The 23635-nt window shown below is 41.0% G+C and overlaps 1 protein-coding gene across 8 annotated transcripts in view; it reads left to right on the top strand.

The window, feature by feature from the left end:
- The window catches only part of frmd4a (FERM domain containing 4A), a 458149-nt gene that overhangs the window by 339546 nt on the left and 94968 nt on the right, over positions 1 to 23635 (top strand). For 4 of the 8 annotated variants that reach the window (XM_061969565.2, XM_061969573.2, XM_072913959.1 and 1 more), the window contains exons 1-2: positions 2024 to 2300; positions 16492 to 16557. In XM_061969565.2, coding sequence (XP_061825549.1) covers positions 2139 to 2300; positions 16492 to 16557 — 228 coding nt within the window. In that variant the 5' untranslated portion in view covers positions 2024 to 2138. Of the gene's footprint in view, positions 1 to 2023; positions 2301 to 16491; positions 16558 to 23635 lie in introns of those variants that run through there. The other 4 variants (XM_072913963.1, XM_072913964.1, XM_072913962.1 and 1 more) reach the window with 1 other exon arrangement.

The raw sequence follows: 23635 nt of genomic DNA, 5'->3' as shown, positions 1-23635 counted from the left end.
ACGTTTGTTCTGCACACTTTACCGACGAAAGCTATGCTACGACAGAGATGGCAAGAATGTGTGGATATCCTGCGACACTCACAGCAGATGCATTTCCAACGATAAAGTCAAAGAAATCTGCCGCCAGACCCCCATTGAATCTGCCGGAGTGTGTGAGCAATTCAGGGACAAAGGACCTCGGTAGCACGGCAAGCAATGGCGGCAGTTTGTTCCCGCAGACGAGCGAGCTAAACCCCCTGGATGTCTTGGCTCACACCGTCCCTTATGCCACCGAAGATGATCAAGAGAAGAATATCGACCCTAGCTTCCCTGGCCTGCTGACATCAACTCCAAAACTGGACAGATCAGCTTTCAGGAAAAGAGCGTGGATGAGGGTATGTCTACAGAATATATTAATTGATAAAAAATTGGGCTGTCTGCACTCTCAAAGTGCATGTTGTTGCCAAATGTATTTCATATGCTGTAAACCTAGTTCATAGTTGTTAGTTTCCTTTAATGCCAAACAAACACATACCAATCGTTGGTTAGAAGGCGATCGCCGAATTCGTCCTCGCTTTCTCCCGTGTCGCTGGCTGTCGTGTCGTTTTCGTCGGTTTCGCTTGCATACGGTTCAAACCGATATGGCTCAATAGCTTCAGTTTCTTCTTCAATTTCGTTTTCGCTACCTGCCTCCACACTACAACCATCCGTTTCAATACATTCGTAATCTGTTGAATCGCTTAAGCCGCTGAAATCCGAGTCTGAATCCGAGCTAATGTCGCTATAGCTTGCTGTTCTATGCGCCATGTTTGTTTGTGTTGGCATCACTATGTGACGTCACAGGAAAATGGACGGGTTTATATAACGATGGTTAAAATCAGGCACTTTGAAGCTTCTTTTAGGGATATTGCGTGATGGGTAAAATTTTGAAAAAAACTTCGAAAAATAAAATAAGCCACTGGGAACTGATTTTTAATGGTTTTAACCCTTCTGAAATTGTGATAATGTTCCCCTTTAAAGGCAGGACCCGCAGCCAGACATACAATACTCGCACATAGGTCATGAAAAACATGACATAAGAGGGCAAAATCACTTATATCAGAAAATAATTTTAATAAAACATTTAAATTGTTATTTAGTCAGGTTTGGGACAGGTGTGCTGCTGGTGTAGCCACAGTGTGCACGTGTCTGATGTGGCTGACATGTGCTCCACTGAATGCTCAGGGAGTTTTGGTGTTTGCTCACACACATGAAAAATTAGAGGGAACGACTCGGGTGTGTTTTGACCTCCGCCGAACCCCTGAGGCCGACTAACCGAACCCCTAGGGTTTGATCGAACCCAGGTTAAGAACCACTGGTCTAGTGTATGTAAACTTTTGACCGTGACTGTACATACGCCCGTCGCAAAGGAGACATATTTAAAAACAAAATTATTTTTAAAAGGGATCATATTTTTGCTGTTCTGTTGAGTAAAATCATGTTGTTGGTTTTTTTAACTGTTGGGGGGGGCGGGGGGCTGACCATGCACTAAAGGCCCCAAATCATTCAGATTAGGGCCAACCCGAGCAAGGAGATTTGTTCCGATTGGAATGAAAATGAGAAGCCACGTTGTCTATAATTGTGCAAATTCATTGGCAGTGTGCACTCTGTTAGTTGAATGAATGCATCCATGTTTTGACTGTAGACACATACACAGATGTCAGGACCACGCCAACAGACACAGTCAGAGGGGGGGAGCCGTGTCTCACATGGCCCTTGCAAAACATTTATTTTCCTCTCTACCCACACATTTCCCTCAATAATACAAGTGTCTAACACCAACAAAGATCCACAGCGAACACTCAATTGAATATTCAATAGACGTCCGTTTTTTTCTTCCGTGTGTTTGTCCCCCCCCCCCCCCCCCCCCCACCTCTCCGCGGTGCTTCCACTTGGTACAGTCCGCCGCTCAGTTCTCACAGTTTAGGCGGGCGGCTGGAAGGAGGAGGAAGAGGAGTGAGTGGGCGGGGGTAGCGGGACTTGATCGCCCGGCGAGAAGGGCTCTTCAGCCAGCCTTCAGGAGGAGAAGAAGGGATGAGAGGGCAAGATAGCCGCCGAAAACGCCACTAGTTAGCCGGCTAGAATCCATACGGAAGAACTGCTGGTCACTGCCAACATGGATGCTGACGCGCCTCCTCCTCCCTCAGGCCGGCCAGGAAATTGGCTCCTATTTGCTGGTTCTACGTCTGCTGCACGACCGCTCCTCATTGCTTCCTGGGATTAATAGTTTTGTATTTATTTTCCTGCAAACCCTCGGAGACCGTTTCCGCGACGCGTTTAAGGTAACAAGAAGAATACTGGCCGAGCATCACTGTCAGATGACTCTGCTTCTCTGCTTCATGGCTGATAACAACACACAGTCATGTCTCTCTTCGCAGTCTTGTGAGCCCGGTTAGAATCATCTGGAATAAATGCTGATCAGTGTGTGTTGTGAGCACCATTATGTTGACGTATTGAAGAACATGTGTTTGCAGTTGCTGCCTATTTACTTTGACCACATTATACAAACCCCGTTTCCATATGAGTTGGGAAATTGTGTTAGATGTAAATATAAACGGAATACAATGATTTGCAAATCATTTTCAACCCATATTCAATTGAATGCACTACAAAGACAAGATATTTGATGTTCAAACTCATTAACTTTATTTTTTTTTGCAAATAATAATTAACTTAGAATTTCATGGCTGCAACACGTGCCAAAGTAGTTGGAAAAGGGCATGTTCACCACTGTGTTACATGGCCTTTCCTTTTAACAACACTCAGTAAACGTTTGGGAAGTGAGGAGACACATTTTTTAAGCTTCTCAGGTGGAATTCTTTCCCATTCTTGCTTGATGTACAGCTTAAGTTGTTCAACAGTCTCCGTTGTGGTATTTTAGGCTTCATAATGCGCCACACATTTTCAATGGGAGACAGGTCTGGACTACAGGCAGGCCAGTCTAGTACCCGCACTCTTTTACTATGAAGCCACGTTGATGTAACACGTGGCTTGGCATTGTCTTGCTGAAATAAGCAGGGGCGTCCATGGTAACGTTGCTTGGATGGCAACATATGTTGCTCCAAAACCTGTATGTACCTTTCAGCATTAATGGCGCCTTCACAGATGTGTAAGTTACCCATGTCTTGGGCACTAATACACCCCCATACCATCACAGATGCTGGCTTTTCAACTTTGCGCCTATAACAATCCGGATGGTTCTTTTCCTCTTTGGTCTGGAGGACACGACGTCCACAGTTTCCAAAAACAATTTGAAATGTGGACTCGTCAGACCACAGAACACTTTTCCACTTTGTATCAGTCCATTTTAGATGAGCTCAGGCCCAGCGAAGCCGACGGCGTTTCTGGGTGTTGTTGATAAACTGTTTTCGCCTTGCATAGGAGAGTTTTAACTTACACTTACAGATGTAGCGACCAACTGTAGTTACTGACAGTGGGTTTCTGAAGTGTTCCTGAGCCCATGTGGTGATATCCTTTACACCCTGATGTCGCTTGTTGATGCAGTACAGCCTGAAGGATCAAAGGTCACGGGCTTAGCTGCTTACGTGCAGTGATTTCTCCAGATTCTCTGAACCCTTTGATGATATTACGGACCGTAGATGGTGAAATCCCTAAATTCCTTGCAATAGCTGGTTGAGAAATGTTTTTCTTAAACTGTTCAACAATTTGCTCACGCATTTGTTGACAAAGTAGTGACCCTCGCCCCATCCTTGTTTGTGAATGACTGAGCATTTCATGGAATCTACTTTTATACCCAATCATGGCACCCACCTGTTCCCAATTAGCCTGTTCACCTGTGGGATGTTCCAAACAAGTGTTTGATGAGCATTCCTCAACTTTATCAGTATTTATTGCCACCTTTCCCAACTTCTTTGTCACGTGTTGCTGGCATCAAATTCTAAAGTTAATGATTATTTGCACAAAAAAAAAAAGGTTTATCAGTTTGAACATCAAATATGTTGTCTTTGTAGCATATTCAACTGAATATGGGTTGAAAATGATTTGCAAATCATTGTATTCCGTTTATATTTACATCTAACACAATTTCCCAACTCATATGGAAACGGGGTTTGTACTTGACCATATGGCACTCTGTCAAAGCTTAACCTATTGTGACTATAACAATCTACAAGGTTAATATAGTTGGCTTCTCTTTCTTCCCCTTTATGTATCTGCTTTCTTTTGTATTTCAAGTTATCATTACATATATGTATTGTTGCATTTGAACAATTGTATTGTTGATAATAGAGGTAATTATTGTTATTATTAATTATCAATAGCGCAATTTCTGTTTAGACTTAGACATACCGTATTTTTCGGAGTATAAGTCGCACCGACCGAAAATGCATAATAAAGAAGGAAAAAAACATATAAGTCGCATTTTTGGGGGAAATGTATTTGATAAAAGCCAACACCAAGAATAGACATTTGAAAGACATTTTAAAATAAATAAAGAATAGTGAACAACAGGCTGAATAAGTGTACGTTATATGAGGCATAAATAACCAACTGAGAACGTGCCTGGTATGTTAACGTAACATATGGTAAGAGTCATTCAAATAACTATAACATATAGAACATGCTATACGTTTACCAAACAATCTGTCACTCCTAATCGCTAAATCCCATGAAATCGTATACGTCTAGTCCAGTGGTTCTTAACCTTGTTGGAGGTACCGAACCCCACCAGTTTCATATGCGCATTCACCGAACCCTTCTTTAGTGAAAAATAAAATGTTTTTTTTTTTCAAATTCAAGACAAAGTTACATGTTTTTGGTAACACTTTAGTATGGGGAACATATTCTAAGTAACAAAGACTTAATTTAGAGTTATTTGGTTAGGGTTAGAGGGTTAGGGTTATAATAAGGCCAGGCCGAATAAGGCATTAATAAGTACTTGATAATTATTAGTTAAGAGCCAATATGTTACTAATTTGCATGTTAATAAGCAACTTATTAATGGTGAATATGTTCCCCATACTAAAGTGTTACCATATTTTTTTACTGGTGTACAAAATGAACCGTGCATGAACATCACCTTGTTCGAAGAACAAAACCAACACATTGCATAAACTCACAACAAATTACACACCTGCAAATCAGTCTGACTTCTGCTGTTGCCGTATCCGTAATACGCAGATAGAGAGAAGTTTTTATTTACACGATGAGCCGGGTGTGTCTTGACCTCCGCCGAACCCCTGAGCCCGACTCACCGAACCCCTAGGGTTCGATCGAACCCAGGTTAAAAACCACTGGTCTAGTCTCTTACGTGAATGAGCTAAATAATATGATTTGATATTTTACGGTAATGTGTTAATAATTTCACACATAAGTATAAGTCGCACCCCCGGCCAAACTATGAAAAAAAACTGCGACTTATAGTCCGAAAAATACGGTACACTTAGACTTAGACTTCCTTTTTATTGTCATTCAAATTTTAACTTTACAGTACAGATTGTCATGTCTGTGTGATCATGTTTTGTTTTAGTCATGTTCGGTTTTGTTTTTGGACTTTTTGTGCACTTTTGTTTTGTTTTGTCACCATAGCAACCCATTAGTTTTCACCTGTCACGTCACGCACCTGTTTCACGTTTTGAGTCACGCACCTGTTTTCGTTAATCATGTCGGTAGTATTTAAGTTCATTGTTTTCAGTTCGTCGTTCTGGCAAAATCCCGGATTCATACCCCTGTCACACTTTTACCTCTGCGCACTTCATAGTCCATGCCAAGTAAGTTTTTTGTTTTGTTTATTAATGCCACAGTTAGTGTTTTTGTTTAATTGTTCACAGTTTTTTGCCCACGTGCAAGTCTTTTTGTTTCGTTAGTCAAGTTTGTACATCCGCTTTGAGCGCGCTTTTTGTTCCTTTGAGTGTTATAAATAAATATGTATTCACCTTCACGCCATGACCAGTCCAGCTTTACTTGCATCTCGGGAAAACAAACACACCATAGTCCTCGTCTTGACACAGATAAGAACGAAATGTTGTTGCATTAGCTCATGGTAGTGCTGGATAAAAAATCAATAAGGTGCAGATATAAATAAATAGACTACTGTTGTCCTATTAACTAGATCCACTCGATGTCCATTGCACCGGTCCCTTCCAAGGTTTCTCATTGTATCCCATTGGGTTGAGTTTTTCCTTGAGGATGTCGTTGTGGCTTGTGCAGCCCTTTGAGACACTCGTGATTTAGGGCTATATAAATCAACTTTGATTGATTGATTCATTGATTTGTCTTGGTATTTGGATTGCTCCATTTGTAGTGTAATAATGTTCATTGTCATTTATTTCACTAACTGCTTCTTTGCTATGGCTTTTACCATCATATTTGTACATATACTATTTGCTGATGTTCTATTATTGTTATTATTGTGTTTGCTGTTGTTGTTTTTGTCTTTCTGTCTTATCCTCGATATGGGCATCTACATCAACAATATGATTTGCCGGAGAAGCTGGACAGGACAGACAAAAAAAAATACTTGACCATATTTATAGACTTAATTGTATTTGGCTTCATAAACTCAGTAGTGCTCATCCAATCCCACAAAGTTAATTTTAGTCTTTGTCCCGGCCTAAAAAGCCTCCAAGGCGGTGATTTGTTGCATTTGCACTGTCTCCAGACAGGGTGTATTTTTACTCGTGTCAACGTCAGCAGTTTGAAGCTTATTGCGAGAGATGTTTACTCATTTTTTTTCCCGGTGTGTTTGTGTCACCCAGAGCCCACGACTGTTGCTGGGTGTGACATCTGTGTTATTGTCATAATCACACTCCAATGTGCTTCTCGTCATTGATGGCGCAAATTAAAAAAAGACTGTATACAGTATAAACAATGAATGCGAGTCCCAAGGTGGATTGCCACTAGATGAAAACAGAAAGTCAACGTTGGGAAAGAAAGTGTGTGTTGTTCATTGTGTGTGCACAGGTGCACCCAATCCAAACCCTCAAACCACTGGAGATCAGTGAGTGGGAGGGTCAACCCAGGCCGTTAAAGTGGATAGTAGCCACATACACACAAGTGTTGGAAGCACAACATTGTGACTGCTAAACTCTCAGATCAGTGCAAGTTGGTGCTGGGTAATGTGCGTTTGTTGCCCACCCCCTTCTCTCAATATGGCCACGCCTTGTCCAACAGGCTACTGCCTCGCATGGTCAACGTTTCGCTGCTGGGTTTTTTGGAACATCTTCACCCGATGTCTTCACCCTGTGCTCCGATCCCACAGATGCACGGGAAGACGACTAGGTTGAAACCAGCGGGTGTTTGTGTTCCTCAGGGCCCAAGCTTCCTGTTCAGTAGTGAAGGAAATATGTACAGGAAAACACCAGGAACATGTGAAGTGGGCCTCTTTTTGCTTTGTCCAAGCTGACTGATTGATTGATTGATTGATTGATTGATTGAAACTAGGGATGTCCCGATCCAGGTTTTTGCACTTCCGATCCGATACCGATATTGTTTTTGTATTTCCGATCCGATACCGATACCGATACTGACCGATACTGGCCTATCCAAGCATGTATTAAAGTTTAAAGTTATTTAGCCTACTTAGTTGTCAGAATCATGTTGAAAAGGGTTTTAGTACTCTTGATAACAACTATCCAGCTGAATTAGGGGAGTTTGAATAATACACAATGGTTGGTAACAAGAAACTGACCTGTTTATTCAAGGATAAACACAAAATAGACAAAATTATACATGACAAACAGAAATGGCATCATTGAAACTAGGGCTGGGCGATATGGCCTTTTTTTAATATTGCGATATTTTAAGGCCATATTGCGATACACAATATATATCTCGATATTTTACCTTAGCCTTGAATGAATACTTGATGCATATAATCACAGCAGTATGATGATTCTATGTGTTTTGATTGATTGATTGAGACTTTTATTAGTAGGTTGCACAGTGAAGTACATATTCCGTACAATTGACCACTAAATGGTAACACCCGAATAAGTTTTTCAACTTGTTTAAGTCGGGGTCCACTTAAATTGATTCATGATACAGATATATACTATCATCATAATACAGTCATCACACAAGGTAATCACATTGAATTATTTACATTATTTATAATCCAGGGTGTGGAGGGGGGCGCCGGATGTAAGTGTCAAAAAGACAGCCAAAAGAGTTTGATATGAGAATAAATGTAAAGTTAAAATATAGGGTAGAAATGCACCCATTTGCAGGAAATGTAGTCTTGATTTTCAAAATGTTCTTTCAAGGCTTGCATGTCTACATTAAAACATTCTTCTTCATACTGCATTAATATATGCTACTTTTAAACTTTCATGCAGAGAAGGAAATCACAACTAAAAAAATCACAAATTTTTTCATACGGTGTTGATGTGGAAATTTTTGCCTCGGCATTTTGATGGTGTGGGCGTGTGGCACCGAATGGAGATAAGCGTCTCGACAGACGTCACAATATTTGAACAATGATGACGAAAACTGTTTTCTCTGTCGTGTCCGTGTGTCGAAAATTGTTATGCGCTTATTTTTTTATTTGATTTTGTGCGTGGCATAGATTTGCTATGCGCAGAGGACGCTTAACCAGTGCGCAATTGCACAGGCGAGCACCTTAGAGGGAGCTTTGCTCGCACGGCTGCGGTAGCATCACAGCTAACGTTAGCCATGCTGCTACCTCTCTGCTCGGGGAGGACGTATACGTATGTGACGTATGACGTGACAGTATGTGACGTATGTCGTGACAGTATGTGACGTGTGTAAGAAGGTGCACTTGCTGTCTGTGAGAGGGAGACACAGGAAAGAGTGAGAAGAGCCTGTCGTGTACTACCAGCAGCTAAAAGCAACTGCGTGAGAATTCACAGACCTGTGGATGTGTTGAAGGTGTGCTGGAAAATGCGGAACGGAAATTACGGAGCAGCAAAAAAGTGGAATGTATTATTTAAATCAGTGCGTTGGAAAACAAGGACCGGAGTCTTTTTTTAAACTGGATCTGGATCAGCATTTTTCCATGCCTTGCCGATACACAATTTTTGGCAAATATCGGAGCCGATCCGATCCAAATATCGGATCGGGACATCCCTAATTGAAACTTTTATTAGTAGATTGCACAGTACAGTACATATTCCGTACAATTGACCGCTAAATGGTAACACCCGAATAAGTTTTTCAACTTGTTTAAGTCGGGGTCCACGTTAATCAATTCATGGTACAAAAGTATATACTATCAGCATAATACAGTCATCACACAAGTTAATCATCAGAGTATATACATTGAATTATTTACATTATTTACAATCCGGGGGGTGGGATATCAGCATACTTCAGTCATCAACAATTATATCATCTGAGAAATGGACATTGTAACAGTGTAGGTCTCACTTCGTAGGATATGTACAGCGAGCGGTGAACATAGTGAGCTCAGAAAGCATAAGAACAAGTACCGTATTTTTCGGACTATAAGTCGCAGTTATTTTCATAGTTTAGCCGGGGGTGCGACTTATACTCAGGAGCGACTTATGTGTGAAATTATTAACACATTACCGTAAAATATGAAATAATATTATTTATCTCATTCACGTAAGAGACTAGACGTATAAGATTTCATGGGATTTAGCGATTAGGAGTGACAGATTGTTTGGTAAAAGTATATCATGTTCTATATGTTATAGTTATTTGAATGACTCTTACCATAATATGTTACGTTAACATACCAGTTGGTTATTTATGCCTCATATAACGTACACTTATTCAGCCTGTTGTTCACTATTCTTTATTTATTTTTAAATTGCCTTTGAAATGTCTATTCTTGGTGTTGAGTTTTATCAAATAAATTTGCGACTTATATATGTTTTTTTCCTTCTTTATTATGCATTTTCGGCAGGTGCGACTTATACTCCGGTGCGATTTATACTCCGAAAAATACGGTATATACATTTCATTATGTATATACTTGTATATTTACAATCCGGGGAGGTGGGATGTGGTGGGGGCAGGGGGTGTTAGGCTAGGGTTGTAGCTGCCTGGAGGTGTTCTTTTAGTGCGGTTTTGAAGGAGGATAGAGATGCACTCTCTTTTACACCTGTTGGGAGCGCATTCCACATTGATGTGGCATAGAAAGAGAATGAGTTAAGACCTTTGTTAGATCGGAATCTGGGTTTAACGTGATTTGTGGAGCTCCCCCTGGTGTTGTGGTTATGGCGGTCATTTACGTTAAGGAAGTAGTTTGACATGTACTTCGGTAACAGGGAGGTATAGCGAATTTTATAGACTAAGCTCAGTGCAAGTTGTTTTACTCTGTCCTCCACCCTGAGCCAGCCCACTTTGGAGAAGTGGGTAGGAGTGAGGTGGGATCTGGGGTGGAGGTCTAGAAGTAATCTGACTAGCTTGTTCTGGGATGTTTGGAGTCTAGATTTGAGGGTTTTGGAGGTGCGAGGGTACCAGGAGGTGCATGCGTAATCGAAAAGGGGTTGAACGAGAGTTCCCGCTAGAATCTTCATGGTGCTTTTGTTGACCAGAGAGGAGATTCTGTAGATAAATCTTGTTTGTTGGTTGACCTTTTTGATTACCTTGGTTGCCATTTTATCACAGGAAAGATTAGCCTCTAGAATGGAACCTAGGTAGGTGACCTCATCTTTCCTGGTGATAACAATGTCACCCACTTTTATAGTGAAGTCACTGACTTTTAAAGTGGGTGACATTGTTATCACCATCAAAGATGAGGTCACCTGCCTATGTGCAGGCGTGGGAAATGTCCGTGTAAACACGGAAATTTGTGTCAAAATATCACTTCCGAGTTTTTTTAAATGAAATACTAATAAAAATAGGATGTAAACAAGCATTGAGTTGCAGGACGAAGAGACGATCAGGAGCACGGAAACAAGCGCGCTAGTTAGCTAACCATCTAATTAGTTTAGTTGTTGACGCCTTCATTGGCTCTCCGAGCCACCACGTTGACGGCTTTCCACTGTGCTGCTTATCATATTTGGATGATTGCAATCCGAACACTGCTAGTTCCGAACCAGTTTTTATTAGCAGTATCCAGAAGGTACATTTTTGACGTTTCGGATGTAAACATAGGTCACACCGCCGGAAGTATATCACCCAAGGAGGCGTGGCTACAGGATAGAGTTGCCAAATGGGAAATGTTTTCTGACTTTTATAGGTATAGAATTTTACACTACTTTTTCAATTATAATAAATGATCTAATACAAGGGCAGCACAGTGGAGCAGGGGTTAGTGCATGTGCCTCACAATATGAAGGTCCTGAGTAGTCCTGAGTTCAATCCCGGGCTCGGGATCTTTCTGTGTGGAGTTTGCATGTTCTCCCCGTGACTGCGTGGGTTCCCTCCGGGTACTCCAGCTTCCTCCCACCTCCAAAGACATGCACCTGGGGATAGGTTGATTGGCAACACTAAATTGGCCCTAGTGTGCGAATGTTGTCTGTCTATCTGTGTTGGCCCTGCGATGAGGTGGCGACTTGTCCAGGGTGTACACCGCCTTCTGCCCGAATGCAGCTGATATAGGCTCCAGCACCCCCCCACAACCCCAAAGGGGACAAGCGGTATAAAATGGATGGATGGATCTAATACAAATAATGTGGTACGTTACATGGGACAAGTAAAACGACAGCCAAAACAGGTTGGCACATAAGAATAAATCGAAAGGTAAAATATTGTGTACAAATGCACCCAATAGCAGGAAATGTAGTCTTGATTTTCTACTTTTTCTTTTGGGGTTTGCATGGCAGCACTTCCTGCAGATAGAAATGTTCCTCTTTTTTTCTCAAAAGGTGCTCACATCCCTGAAAGTGCTCTAACCCAGGGGTGCCCTGGGTGTTGATCGCGAGCTACCCGTCGATGGTAGCCAGGCATTAAAAGAATAGACCTAAAAATTATCCATCCATCCACCCATTTTCTACCACTTGTCCCTTACGGGGTCACGGGGAGTGCTGGAGCCTATCTCAGCTGCACACGGGCGGAAGGCGGTGTACACCCTGGACAAGTCGCCACAATAGCGATCATCAATCCTCACCAAGACGTCACTTTCGTCACTTGATTGACATTCACGGCACCTGAGGGTCTTGTGAGATGAAGCTGGCTGCAGCCAGCTCATTATTAAGAAACAATGACCGACAGGAAGGCGAGAAACACTTTTTACTTTAACAGACTCTCGCGCCGTACCTGCCGTCAAAACTCTAAAGCAGTGGTTCTTAACCTTGTTGGAGGTACCGAACCCCACCAGTTTCATATGTGCATTCACCGAACCCTTCTTTAATGAAAAAAAAATAAATAACAATTTTTCAAATTCAAGACAAAGTTATATGTTTTTGGTAACACTTTAGTATGGGGAACATATTCTAAGTAACAAAGACTTAATTTAGAGTTTTTTGGACACTAGGGGAACATATTCTAAGTAACAAAGACTTAATTTAGTTATTTGGTTAGGGTTAGGGTTAGGGTCAGGGTTAGAGGGTTAGGGTTATAATAAGGCCATGCAGAATAAGGCATTAATAAGTACTTAATAATGACTAGTTAAGAGCCAATATGTTACTAATTTGCATGTTAATAAGCAACTAATTAATGGTGAATATGTTCCCCATACTAAAGTGTTACCATGTTTTTTTACTGGTGTACAAAATGAACCGTGCATGAACATCACCTTGTTCAAAGAACAAAACCAACACAGTGCATAAACTCACAACAAATTACACGCCTGCAAATCAGTGTGACTTCTGCTGTTGCCGTATCCGTAATACGCCGATAGGGAAAAGTTTTTATTTACACGATGAGTCGGGTGTGTCTTGACCTCCGCCGAACCCCTAGGGTTCGATCGAGCCCAGGTTAAGAACCACTGCTCTAAAGACTGACTGCACAGTTCCTGTCTTCACAATAAAAGCGCTGCTTCTTCCTGCCTGCGCTATAAAATAAGAGTCTCAAAAAGCTAGCAAGCTACGGAGTTTGCCGCCAATGTATTTCTTGTAAAGTGTATAGAAAGGCGTATGGAAGCTGGACAAATAAGATGTCAAAAAGCAACCACTTTCATGTGGTATTAGACAGAAAGGAGGACTTTTGTTCTCCTCCATTACAAAATGTGGACGTTATCATCACTACTGTCTGATTCCAATCAATGCAAGTCTTCAGAATCAGGTAATACACCAACTTATATTCTTGCCTTCATAAAAGAAAGGAATCTATATGTGTTAAACATAGGGATGATGTTTGATAAGAAATTATCGAGTTCGAGCCCATTATCGAATCCTCTTATCGAACCGATTCCTTATCGGTTCTCTTATCGAATCCAGATAGGTTGTTGTATATGGAAAAAAACACAATATTTGGTTCAACAAAAGCTCACTTTTATTTTATTATAAATATTGACTTTTACCCCCTAAAAAAATAAAATAAATAAATATTGACTGTTGTTACCTAAAGTATATTAAGTGTTATTTTTCAGAAAAACAAATATATACAGTAACACAAAAACAATCTGTCTCTGTGATCACTATAGGTCAGTGGTTCTCAACTTTTTTTCAGTGATGTACCCCCTGTGAACATTTTTTTAATTCAAGTACCCCCTAATCAGAGCAAAGCATTTTTGGTTGAAAAAAAGAGAAAAAGAAGTAAAATACAGCACTATGTCATCAGTTTCTGATTTATTAAATTGTATAACAGTGCAAAATATTGCTCATTTGTAGTGGTCTTTCTTGAACTATTTGGAAAAAAGATATACAAATAACTAAAAACATGTTGAAAAATAAACAAGTGATTCAATTATAAATAAAGATTTCTACACATATCCCTCTTTGGGGATTGTAATAGAGATCCATCTGGATTCATGAACTTAATTCTAAACAATTATTCACAAAAAAATAAATCTTTAACATCAATATTTATGGAAAATGTCCACAAAAAAGCTAGCTGTCAACACTGAATATTGCATTGTTGCATTTCTTTTCACAGTTCTTTTTGACAGACATTTTAGTGAGGGTATGGGGGAAACTCTGGGTTTATGGTAATGAATGGGTTGTACTTGTACTTGTATAGCGCTTTTCTACCTTCAAGGTACTCAAAGCGCTTTGACACTACTTCCACATTTACCCATTCACACACACATTCACACACTGATGGAGGGAGCTGCCATGCAAGGCGCTACCAGCACCCATCAGGAGCAAGGGTGAAGTGTCTTGCTCAGGACACAACGGACATGACGAGGTTGGTACTAGGTGGGGATTAAACCAGGGACCCTCGGGTCGCGCACGGCGTGGCGCAGTGGAAGTAATGAATGGAATAGCCTACTTGATTTGATGTTCAGTTTATGAACTAACATTCCTATTTTGTTGAAGTATTATTCAACAAATATATTTATAAAGGATTTTTGAATTGTTGCTATTTTTAGAATATTTAAAAAAAATCTCACATACCCCTTGGCATACCTTCAAGTACCCCCAGGGGTACGCGTACCCCCATTTGAGAACCACTGCTATGGTGACTAGCCATGCATTGAGGCGTTTTTTCCGGTCCATTATTTTTGCTGCTTGTGTGACATAGCTCGTAGCTCAGTCATTTCCTGTGATGTCCCACAGGGCATTTCTTGTGGGACGGGATTCGTTCCCAGGGATTCGAATAAAGAACCAACTCTTTTTCTTTACTATAGTGGCCTCAATAACGGGGACCGGTTCTCAAAAAGGGATTAGAGTCCATTGAATCGGTTCTTTTCTTATCGAACGGTTCTTTTCTTATCGAACAACCGGGAGAACCGGTTTCGAACATCATCCCTAGTTAAACATGCTTGTATTATCATTAAACACCTTTAACTTGTTAACAAAAAGGTATTTTACATAAAGAAATAAATATAAATGATATATATGAATGAGGCAGGTCCCCTCCACTTGGTCAATTGAAGAGTAGCTCGTCTGCAGAAAAAGGGCACCCCTGCTCTAACCCTACAACAGAAAGTCCGAAATCCGAATCATAAACAATTAGAGAATAGTCAGTGTATTAATCGCCAACTGTGCATTTCCAGTTTTATGTAAGATAGCAATAGACCAGGGGTCGGCAACCTTTACCAGTCAAAGAGCCATTTTGACCAGTTTCACAAATTAAGGAAAACAATAGGAGCCACGATGAGGTGGCGACTTGTCCAGGGTGTACCCCGCCTTCCGCCCGATTGTAGCTGAGATAGGCTCCAGTGCCCCCCGCGACCCCAAAAGGGAATAAGCGGTAGAAAAATGGATGGATGGATGGAATAGGAGCCACAAAAATCTTTTGAAATTTAAAATGAAATAACACTGCATACAAAGTTTTTTTTTGCTTTGTGCTATGTATAAACCAAGGGTCTCAGACACGCGACCCACACCTTAATGTGAAATTTGAATGTTAGTGCGGCCCGCGGGTTATATATGAATGGCGATTGACAGCGTCATACCTGTCAATCCTCCCTCCCGATTTTCCGGCAGACTACGAATTTCTGCAACTATTCTCTCGAACGTGCCGTGATAGTACAGCATTTAGCGCCCACTGCAACCAGCGTGTCGGCTTAGTCACACGTTATAATGGGCTTCAGCTTGCTCACGTCAACGATAGCAAGGCATACTTGGTCAACAACCACACAGGTTACTCTGACGGTGCCGGTATAAAAAACTTTAACACTCTTACTAATAATGCGCCACACTGTGAACCCACACCAAACAAGAATGACAAACACATTTCGGGAGAACATCTGCACCGTAACACAACATAAACACAACAGAACAAATACCCAGAATCCCATGCAGCCCTAACTCTTCCGGGCTACATTATACACCCCTGCTACCAAACCCCGCCCACCTCATTCGACGCACAGAGGGGGGTTGGGGGGGGGGGGGGGGGTTGATGTGTGAGGGAGCAGGGTTGGGGTGGGGGCGGGGTTTGGTGGTAGCAGGGGTGTATAATGTAGCCCGGAAGAGTCAGGGCTGCATGGGATTCTGGGTATTTGTTCTGTTGTGTTTATGTTGTGTTAAGGTGCAGATGTTCTCCCTAAATGTGTTTGTCATTCTTGTTTGGTTTTGGTTCAAAGTGTGGCGCATTATTAGTAAGAGTGTTAAAGTTGTTTTATATGGCCACCGTCAGTGTAACCTGTGATGATCCACACTTATTTTAGCTTTGTTTACCATGCGGATTGTTTTGCCTTTACTGTACTTACGAGTGTTTGGCTCTTGCACCTGCTTCTGTGTTTATGAACTTGGCGGCTCTATTCAACAAGCATTGCATCAACAGTTCAAAGAGTGCAGCCACAATCAGCTATACTCTTTGTGGTGACTGTATCGCTCTGATGGAGTGTGGGTTTCCTGTCTCAAAGAGGGAACGCTAGAAAGGTCTATGAGCACATGACTTGTCTCTATTGGGCCATTGTGGCCTTAGAACAGCTAACCTCGTTATGACTAAAGAGCGTTAATGGATAATACGCAATGTTCTTTGTGTGAGTAAATGAAAACAAATGTTCATAAAAGTACCTTCTTTTGTGTATAGATGACGGAGGGGAGGCGATGTCAGGTCCATCTCCTGGACGACAGGAAGTTGGAGCTCCTTGTGCAGGTAAGTCGCTTGTCCTTTTTTTTTTTTCCCTCTCTTCTTTGCTTGGGGCGAGAGAGGAGTAATGCCGGTGTCCCGGAGGGCGGCGGTTGCTGCTGACTAGACAAAATATAGCAGCAGTAGGTGACTTTGCACTTTTTCTCACGCTCACCTGACTGCAAAGATATTAAACAGACAGATGATTGCCCTGCTGTTCTATCTGAGGAAAAGTGTCCCATCAGTCACCCCTTTGTCCCACTAAATCTGTTCCCTATTAATGTTTTACTACCCGACAAAGAAAAGGTGGCTGAGATTTATCCTTTCTGTTGGTTGGAATGCTGCAAGAATATTGCCAAAAATAATTCCGAGGCCTAAAGAAACCAAATGCTAATCCAGCCAAGCAATTTTGTCCAAAAAAACCAATGCAAACTTCCACTTTGTGAAACATTTTCAAAAGATTGTATTTTCAAGCTTCAAAATGGTCAAAAAGATCCAAACGGCCTGTCACTACCCGACCGATTCCGGAAGACCCGATCGGTCCACGCATGCACAAAGTCTACGTCACTTCCTTTCAAGAAATATTTTACAACGGTGCGTCTGCGACGTCCCGTACTGTGATATTTTAATGTTTTACAAATGGTTTATTATTATTATTATTTATTCAATACAAAAAATATATAAAATAGTAATAAAAGAGACGGTATACTGGTACTATACCGGTACTATTAAATTAAAAAAGGTATTATACAGTAGAGATGTCCGATAATGGCTTTTTTGCCCATATCCGATATTGTCCAACTCTTAATCTCTATATTTTTCGGACTATAAGTTGCTCCGGAGTATAAATTGTACCGGCCGAAAATGCATAATAAAGAAATAAAAAAACATATATAAGTCGCACTGTAAGTCGCATTTTTGGGGGAAATTTATTTGATAAAACCCAACACCAAGAATAGACGTTTGAAAGGCAATTTAAAATAAATAAAGAATAGTGAACAACAGGCTGAATAAGTGTACGTTATATGAGGCATAAATAACCAACTGAGAACGTGCCTGGTATGTTAACGTAACATATTATGGTAAGAGTCATTCAAATAACTATAACATATAGAACATGCTATACGTTTACCAAACAATCTGTCACTCCTAATCGCTAAAACTGCGACTTATAGTCCGAAAAATACGGTACCGATTCCGATATCAACCGATACCGATATATACAGTCGTGGAATGAACACATTATTATGCCTAATTTTGTTGTGATCCCCCGCTGGATGCATTAAACAATGTAACAAGGTTTTCCAAAATAAATCAACTCAAATTATGGAAAAAAATGCCAACATGGCACTGCCATATTTATTATTGAAGTCACAAAGTGCATTATTTTTTTTAACATGCCTCAAAACAGCAGCTTGGAATTTGGGACATGCTCTCCCTGAGAGAGCATGAGGTGGGGGGGGTGGGGGTTTGGGGGGTAGTGGGGGGGTGTATATTGTAGCGTCCCGGAAGAGTTAGTGCTGCAAGGGGTTCTGGGTATTCGTTCTGTTGTGTTTATGTTGTGTTACCTACTCAGTGGCCTTGTGGTTAGAGTGTCCGCCCTGAGATATATAGGTTGTGAGTTCAAATCCTGGCCGAGTCATACCAAAGACTATAAAAATAGGACCCATTACATCGATGATCGGGTGAAGTCCTTCGTCGCGCCGTCGATCGCTGGAACGCAGGTGAGCACTGGTGTTGATGAGCAGATGAGAGCTGGCGTAGGTGGAGAGCTAATGTTATTAGCATAGCTCTATCGAGGTCCCGTAGCTAAGTTAGCTTCAATGGCGTCGTTAGCAACAGCATTGCTAGGCTTCGTCAGGCGGTACAGCATTAACCGTGTGGTTACAGTTCCAGAGTTTGGTAGTATTGTTGATATTCTGTCTATCTTTCCAGTCAGGGGCTTATTTATTTTGTTTCTATCTGCATTTAAGCCCGATGCTATCACGTTAGCTCCGTAGCTAAAGTTTTTCACCGATGTATTGTCGTGGAGATAAAAGTCACTGTGAATGTCCATTTCGCGTTCTCGACTCTCATTTTCAAGAGGATATAGTATCCGAGGTGGTTTAAAATACAAATCCGTGATCCACAATAGAAAAAGGAGAGAGTGTGGAATCCAATGAGCCCTTGTACCTAAGTTACGGTCAGAGCGAAAAAAGATACGTCCTGCACTGCACTCTAGTCCTTCACTCTCACGTTTTTCATCCACAAATCTTTCATCCTCGCTCAAATTAATGGGTTAATCGTCGCTTTCTCGGTCCGAATCGCTCTCGCTGCTGGTGTAAACAATGGGGAAATGTGAGGAGACTTTCAACTTGTGACGTCACGCTACTTCCGGTACAGGCAAGGCTTTTTTTTATCAGCGACCAAAAGTTGCGAACTTTATCGTCGATGTTCTCTACTAAATCCTTTCAGCAAAAATATGGCAATATCGTGAAATGATCAAGTATGACACATAGAATGGATCTGCTATCCCCGTTTAAATAAAAAAATGTCATTTCAGTAGGCCTTTAAGGCTGCTGAGTTAATCGGTTTCTGTACGGTTTCAAAATAAATATTGTATTCTTAAACAACCGTACTTTTGTTTTGTATGCTATATTTTATGAGACATTGTTATTGAAATAGAGGTTACAAAAAATAGTAAACCTCAATAACAGCAAACAAAAATAATTACCGACAGACAAGTTGAGAGGAAGTCAGCGTAGTCTCGGCGCATGCGTGGACCGATCGGGTCTTGCCCATTTTGACATTTGAGTTGCACAGCCCCTTAGAATAATCCTCCAGTCTTCCAACCAAAGCAGACCATTCTGCGACCAGGACCAGGAAAAGAGCAACACCATGGCCCGCAAACAACACCCTTCTCGAGGTGGTGTTACACCACAGGAACCCGCCGGCTGTTTTAGGGTGGCCCACATCTTTTTGCGTGGGAATATAGCCCGGGTGGAGCACTTTTTCAGGGCGGTGTACCTCATCCAATAATGAAGGTGCTTCTGGACAGAGCTTGACAAACTGGCATGTGGTCAGGAGTTGACGTAATGATCTTGCTTCGATTATGAAGACGTAAACTTCAGCCGTGCCAAAACAAAACATAATTTGTGGGGGTTTTTTAAGCTGCTATAAACACTTAAATCCACTTGGATCCTATTCATTGTCTAATCCTAATTAGATTATTACATATGTGAAATAGATCGCTTTATTTGACTTTGCTCTCTGCTCAGTAACCTCACCTTGGTTGAACCTCAGACACCGTTGCAATTTCAATTAAAGCCCTCCATTTGTTGCCAACCTCTCGTAATGCCCCTTGGGTTGCGTCTTGAGCCGATTGCGGCAGAAAACAAAAAAAGGAAGATAATTGCAGACGTGTAAGAGAAGAGCAAGAGGAGAGTGGAGAGATTGACGTAGAAAGTCAGGAGGTTTAGCCGGAGAGAAAGCATGGAGATAAAGGCTCAGGAATAGACAGACGTGGGAATGGAAAGGTAAAGAAAAAAATTCAGTGTTCAAGCCAAGGATAGGTTTGCAGACTTTCTGGTTCGATTACAGCCCCAGAACTAATCCCCTCATCCCTGTCTATCCATACCTTTCTACATCTCTCTCTCTCTCTCTTGACTTTTCCACTTCATGCTTCACAGTTTAGCTTCTTTTCCCACTCAGCTATTCCACTTGTTACCTTCCCCCAAATCCCAGTGCCTGTCCAAACATTAATGGACCAGCTCCCTATCAGCTCCATCCGTGCATCCATCCATGGTATATCCATTCACAGAGCTTTTTTTATTTGCACCCACCCATTCTGCTTGTGTGCCGTTAATACGGTCCAGCAACAACGGAAAGGGTGGAAAAAAAGTTGTTTTCTACAGGCTGTGTGAAAGGGGCTTGCATGTTGATCCTATCATAATTTTTGCATCCATTCATCTTCTCACCCAAAGAGCCAGCCAACCATCCCATCACAACCCACCCATCCTCTCTGGTCAACAAAAGCACCATGAAGATTCTGTCTGGAATTCTCATTCAACCCTTTTTCGATCACGCATGCACCTCCTGGTACCCTAGCACCTCCAAAACCCTCAAATCTAGACTCCAAACATACCAGAACAAGCTAGTCAGATTACTTCTAGACCGCCACCCCAGATCACACCTCACTCCTACCCACTTCTCCAAAGTGGACTGGCTCAGGCTGGAGGACAGAGTAAAACAACTTGCACTGAGCCTAGTCTATAAAATCCGCTACACCTCCCTGATACCGAAGTACATGTCAAACTACTTCCTTAACGTAAATGACCGCCATAACCACAACACCAGGGGTAGCTCCACTAACCACGTTAAACCCAGATTCCGATCTAACAAAGGTCTTAACTCATTCTCTTTCTATGCCACATCAATATGGAATGCACTCCCAACAGGTGTAAAAGAAATGGCATCTCTATCCTCCTTCAAAATCGCACTAAAAGTACACCTCCAGGCAACTTCAACCCTAAACTAACACCCTCCCTTCCTGATCATACCTCTTTTGATTGTAAATAATCAAATGTAGACACTTTTTCTTATACTCTCTGATCTCTCTCTCTGTGTCCACTACTTGCTGTACATATCCTACCAAGTCAGTCCTACTCTGTTCCAATGTCCATTTCTCTGATGATGCAATTGTTGATGACTGAAGTGTTGATACCAACTAAACCTAACCCCCCCTCCATATCCCACACCCCGGATTGTAAATAATGTAAATAATTCAATGTATATACTCTGATGATGATTATCTTGTGTGATGACTGTATTATGCTGAGGGGAAACTGAGTGAATAATGACAGTTTATATGATTATTTATTTAAACTCATATTCGGGCCACTTTATAATGAATATGTCGGCATGTATTTGTAAAAAAAAAAAATAATAATAATATATATATATATATAAATAACACCAAATTATTTAGGGGGGCTTTAGAATATTTTAGGGGGGCTTGAGCCCCCCTAAAATAGGCCTAACAACGCCAATGGTAAGAGTCATTCAAATAACTATAACATATAGAACATGCTATACGTTTACCAAACAATCTGTCACTCCTAATCGCTAAATCCCATGAAATCTTATACGTCTAGTCTCTTACGTGAATGAGATAAATAATATTATTTGATATTTTACGGTAATGTGTTAATAATTTCACACATAAGTCATTCCTGAGTATAAGTCGCACCCCCAGCCAAACTATGAAAAAACTGCGACTTATAGTCCGAAAAATACAGTAGTTCATGGTGACTTTATACCCTCAGGTCGATTCGTTTTGCAGTGAAAACTGAGGCATAGACATTGAAATAAGTGAAAGTATTGACACAAAACAAACCACGACATGAAAAATGTTTTGTAGCTTACACTTTCATTTTCTCCAAAAGTTTTCTTGAGGGAATGGTACTAACTCCTCCAAAGTGGAAAAGTAGTCCTCCGCTTTGCTGGACTATTTCATGTCATAATTGCTTAACAGCATTTTGGTGCCCTCCCTTTCCTGTTGAGGTTTTCAGCTCACCTCTGAAATCTTGATCCCATTTGGGTCACCGACTGGTAACATTGGCCAGGTGTTTTAATCCCAAAGGGGTCGTTTACCACCTTCCTCTTACCTTTCGAGAGGAAGTCCTCTGCGGTTTGTTTATAGAGCAGCGCCTCATTGGGCGGCAGCTATGTGCCAGGAGGCCAACGCACCTATTGGTCAGGTTGTAAACGTAGAAGCCGATTAACTGATATACCACCCTAGTAAAACTATATGTCGTTCATATGGCTCTCACTCCCTGAGGCTGAAATGGTGTGGGCTAATGGGCAGCAAATAGAGCGTTGAGGCCATGTGGCAGTACACTGTTGTGCCTCCATCAAGAAGGATTTCCTTCCTCTTGTTCTGCTTGCACTCAAACTTTTAAACTGACTTAAATAAAGTGTCAGTGCGAGATTGAGGCTCAAATTGAAATGCATTAAAATTGAATGCACGTCCAAAGGCAACGCTTTGACCTTGTAAGTGTGGGTGTTTTTGTACTTCAATAATAATGTCTTGGTTTATTTAGTCCTCAGGAAATGTTACATCGACCTCTATGTTCAAGGCTCTTGCTTTACAAAGTGATGATAACGTGACACTGATATTCTTGTTGTAAAGTTTAGCAACTTACGATTAGAGTCTAATTGGCTCTGACCAGTACAGCCTTTGTGCATCTGTCACATTTGCTGAACATTTGGGGTAGCAGGAAGGCAAGTGCACTGTTAAAAGTGACCTGTTTTGCACAGACTGTATGTTAATAATGGTTTTAGTACCATTGTCACCTGCTAGTAGAGGTGGGGGAAATAATCGATTTTTAGATGCATCGCAATTCAGACATAGACGATTATAGAATCGATTAGTGAATGTCAGTAATCAATAATCGATTGATTTATTGTAAATAATGTCATGCAGACCGTTCTAAAATTTGGCTGACTGCAGCGAGCCACCTCACCGAGAGACCCGACCAGCTCCTTTACCATAGGGCACTTATGTTCCAGTTTTGCCCAAATTTCCATTAATTTATATAAATGTGATAGGAATTCTTTCTTTCTTTCTTTAGTTTATTTCGAACATGAACACACTTACATCATAATACATCACACAATTTCATATCATTTCATTTTACATCATGCCCGAAAAGGAGTAGGAAGAAGCAAAGCTTATTTAATCCTACCCCTTTCCCACTTCAAAGCGTTTACAAATATATAGAATCATTTACTGACCTTTTTATATAATAAAATAACATCTATGAATTAGTATACAACCGTTTTGTAATATGTAATTAATTAATTAATTAATTCAGTCATTATTAACATACTGAGATGAATATCTTATTTTCAATAAGGTTGGAAGTATTTCTCATAATTATTCTTCTTTGTACTCTGTAAGCACTATTATTTTGAACAACCTCTTAAACTGGATCATATCAGTACAATTTTTAACTTCTTTACTTAATCCATTCCATAATTTAATTCCACATACTGATATGCTAAACGTTCTAAGTGTTGTACGTGCATATAAATGTTTTAAATAATTTTTTCCTCTAAGGTTATA

The sequence above is a fragment of the Nerophis lumbriciformis genome, linkage group LG10 (assembly GCF_033978685.3).
Source record: "Nerophis lumbriciformis linkage group LG10, RoL_Nlum_v2.1, whole genome shotgun sequence".
In the NCBI taxonomy this organism is placed as follows: Eukaryota; Metazoa; Chordata; class Actinopteri; order Syngnathiformes; family Syngnathidae; genus Nerophis; species Nerophis lumbriciformis.
This window is presented reverse-complemented; position numbering and strand designations above follow the sequence as displayed.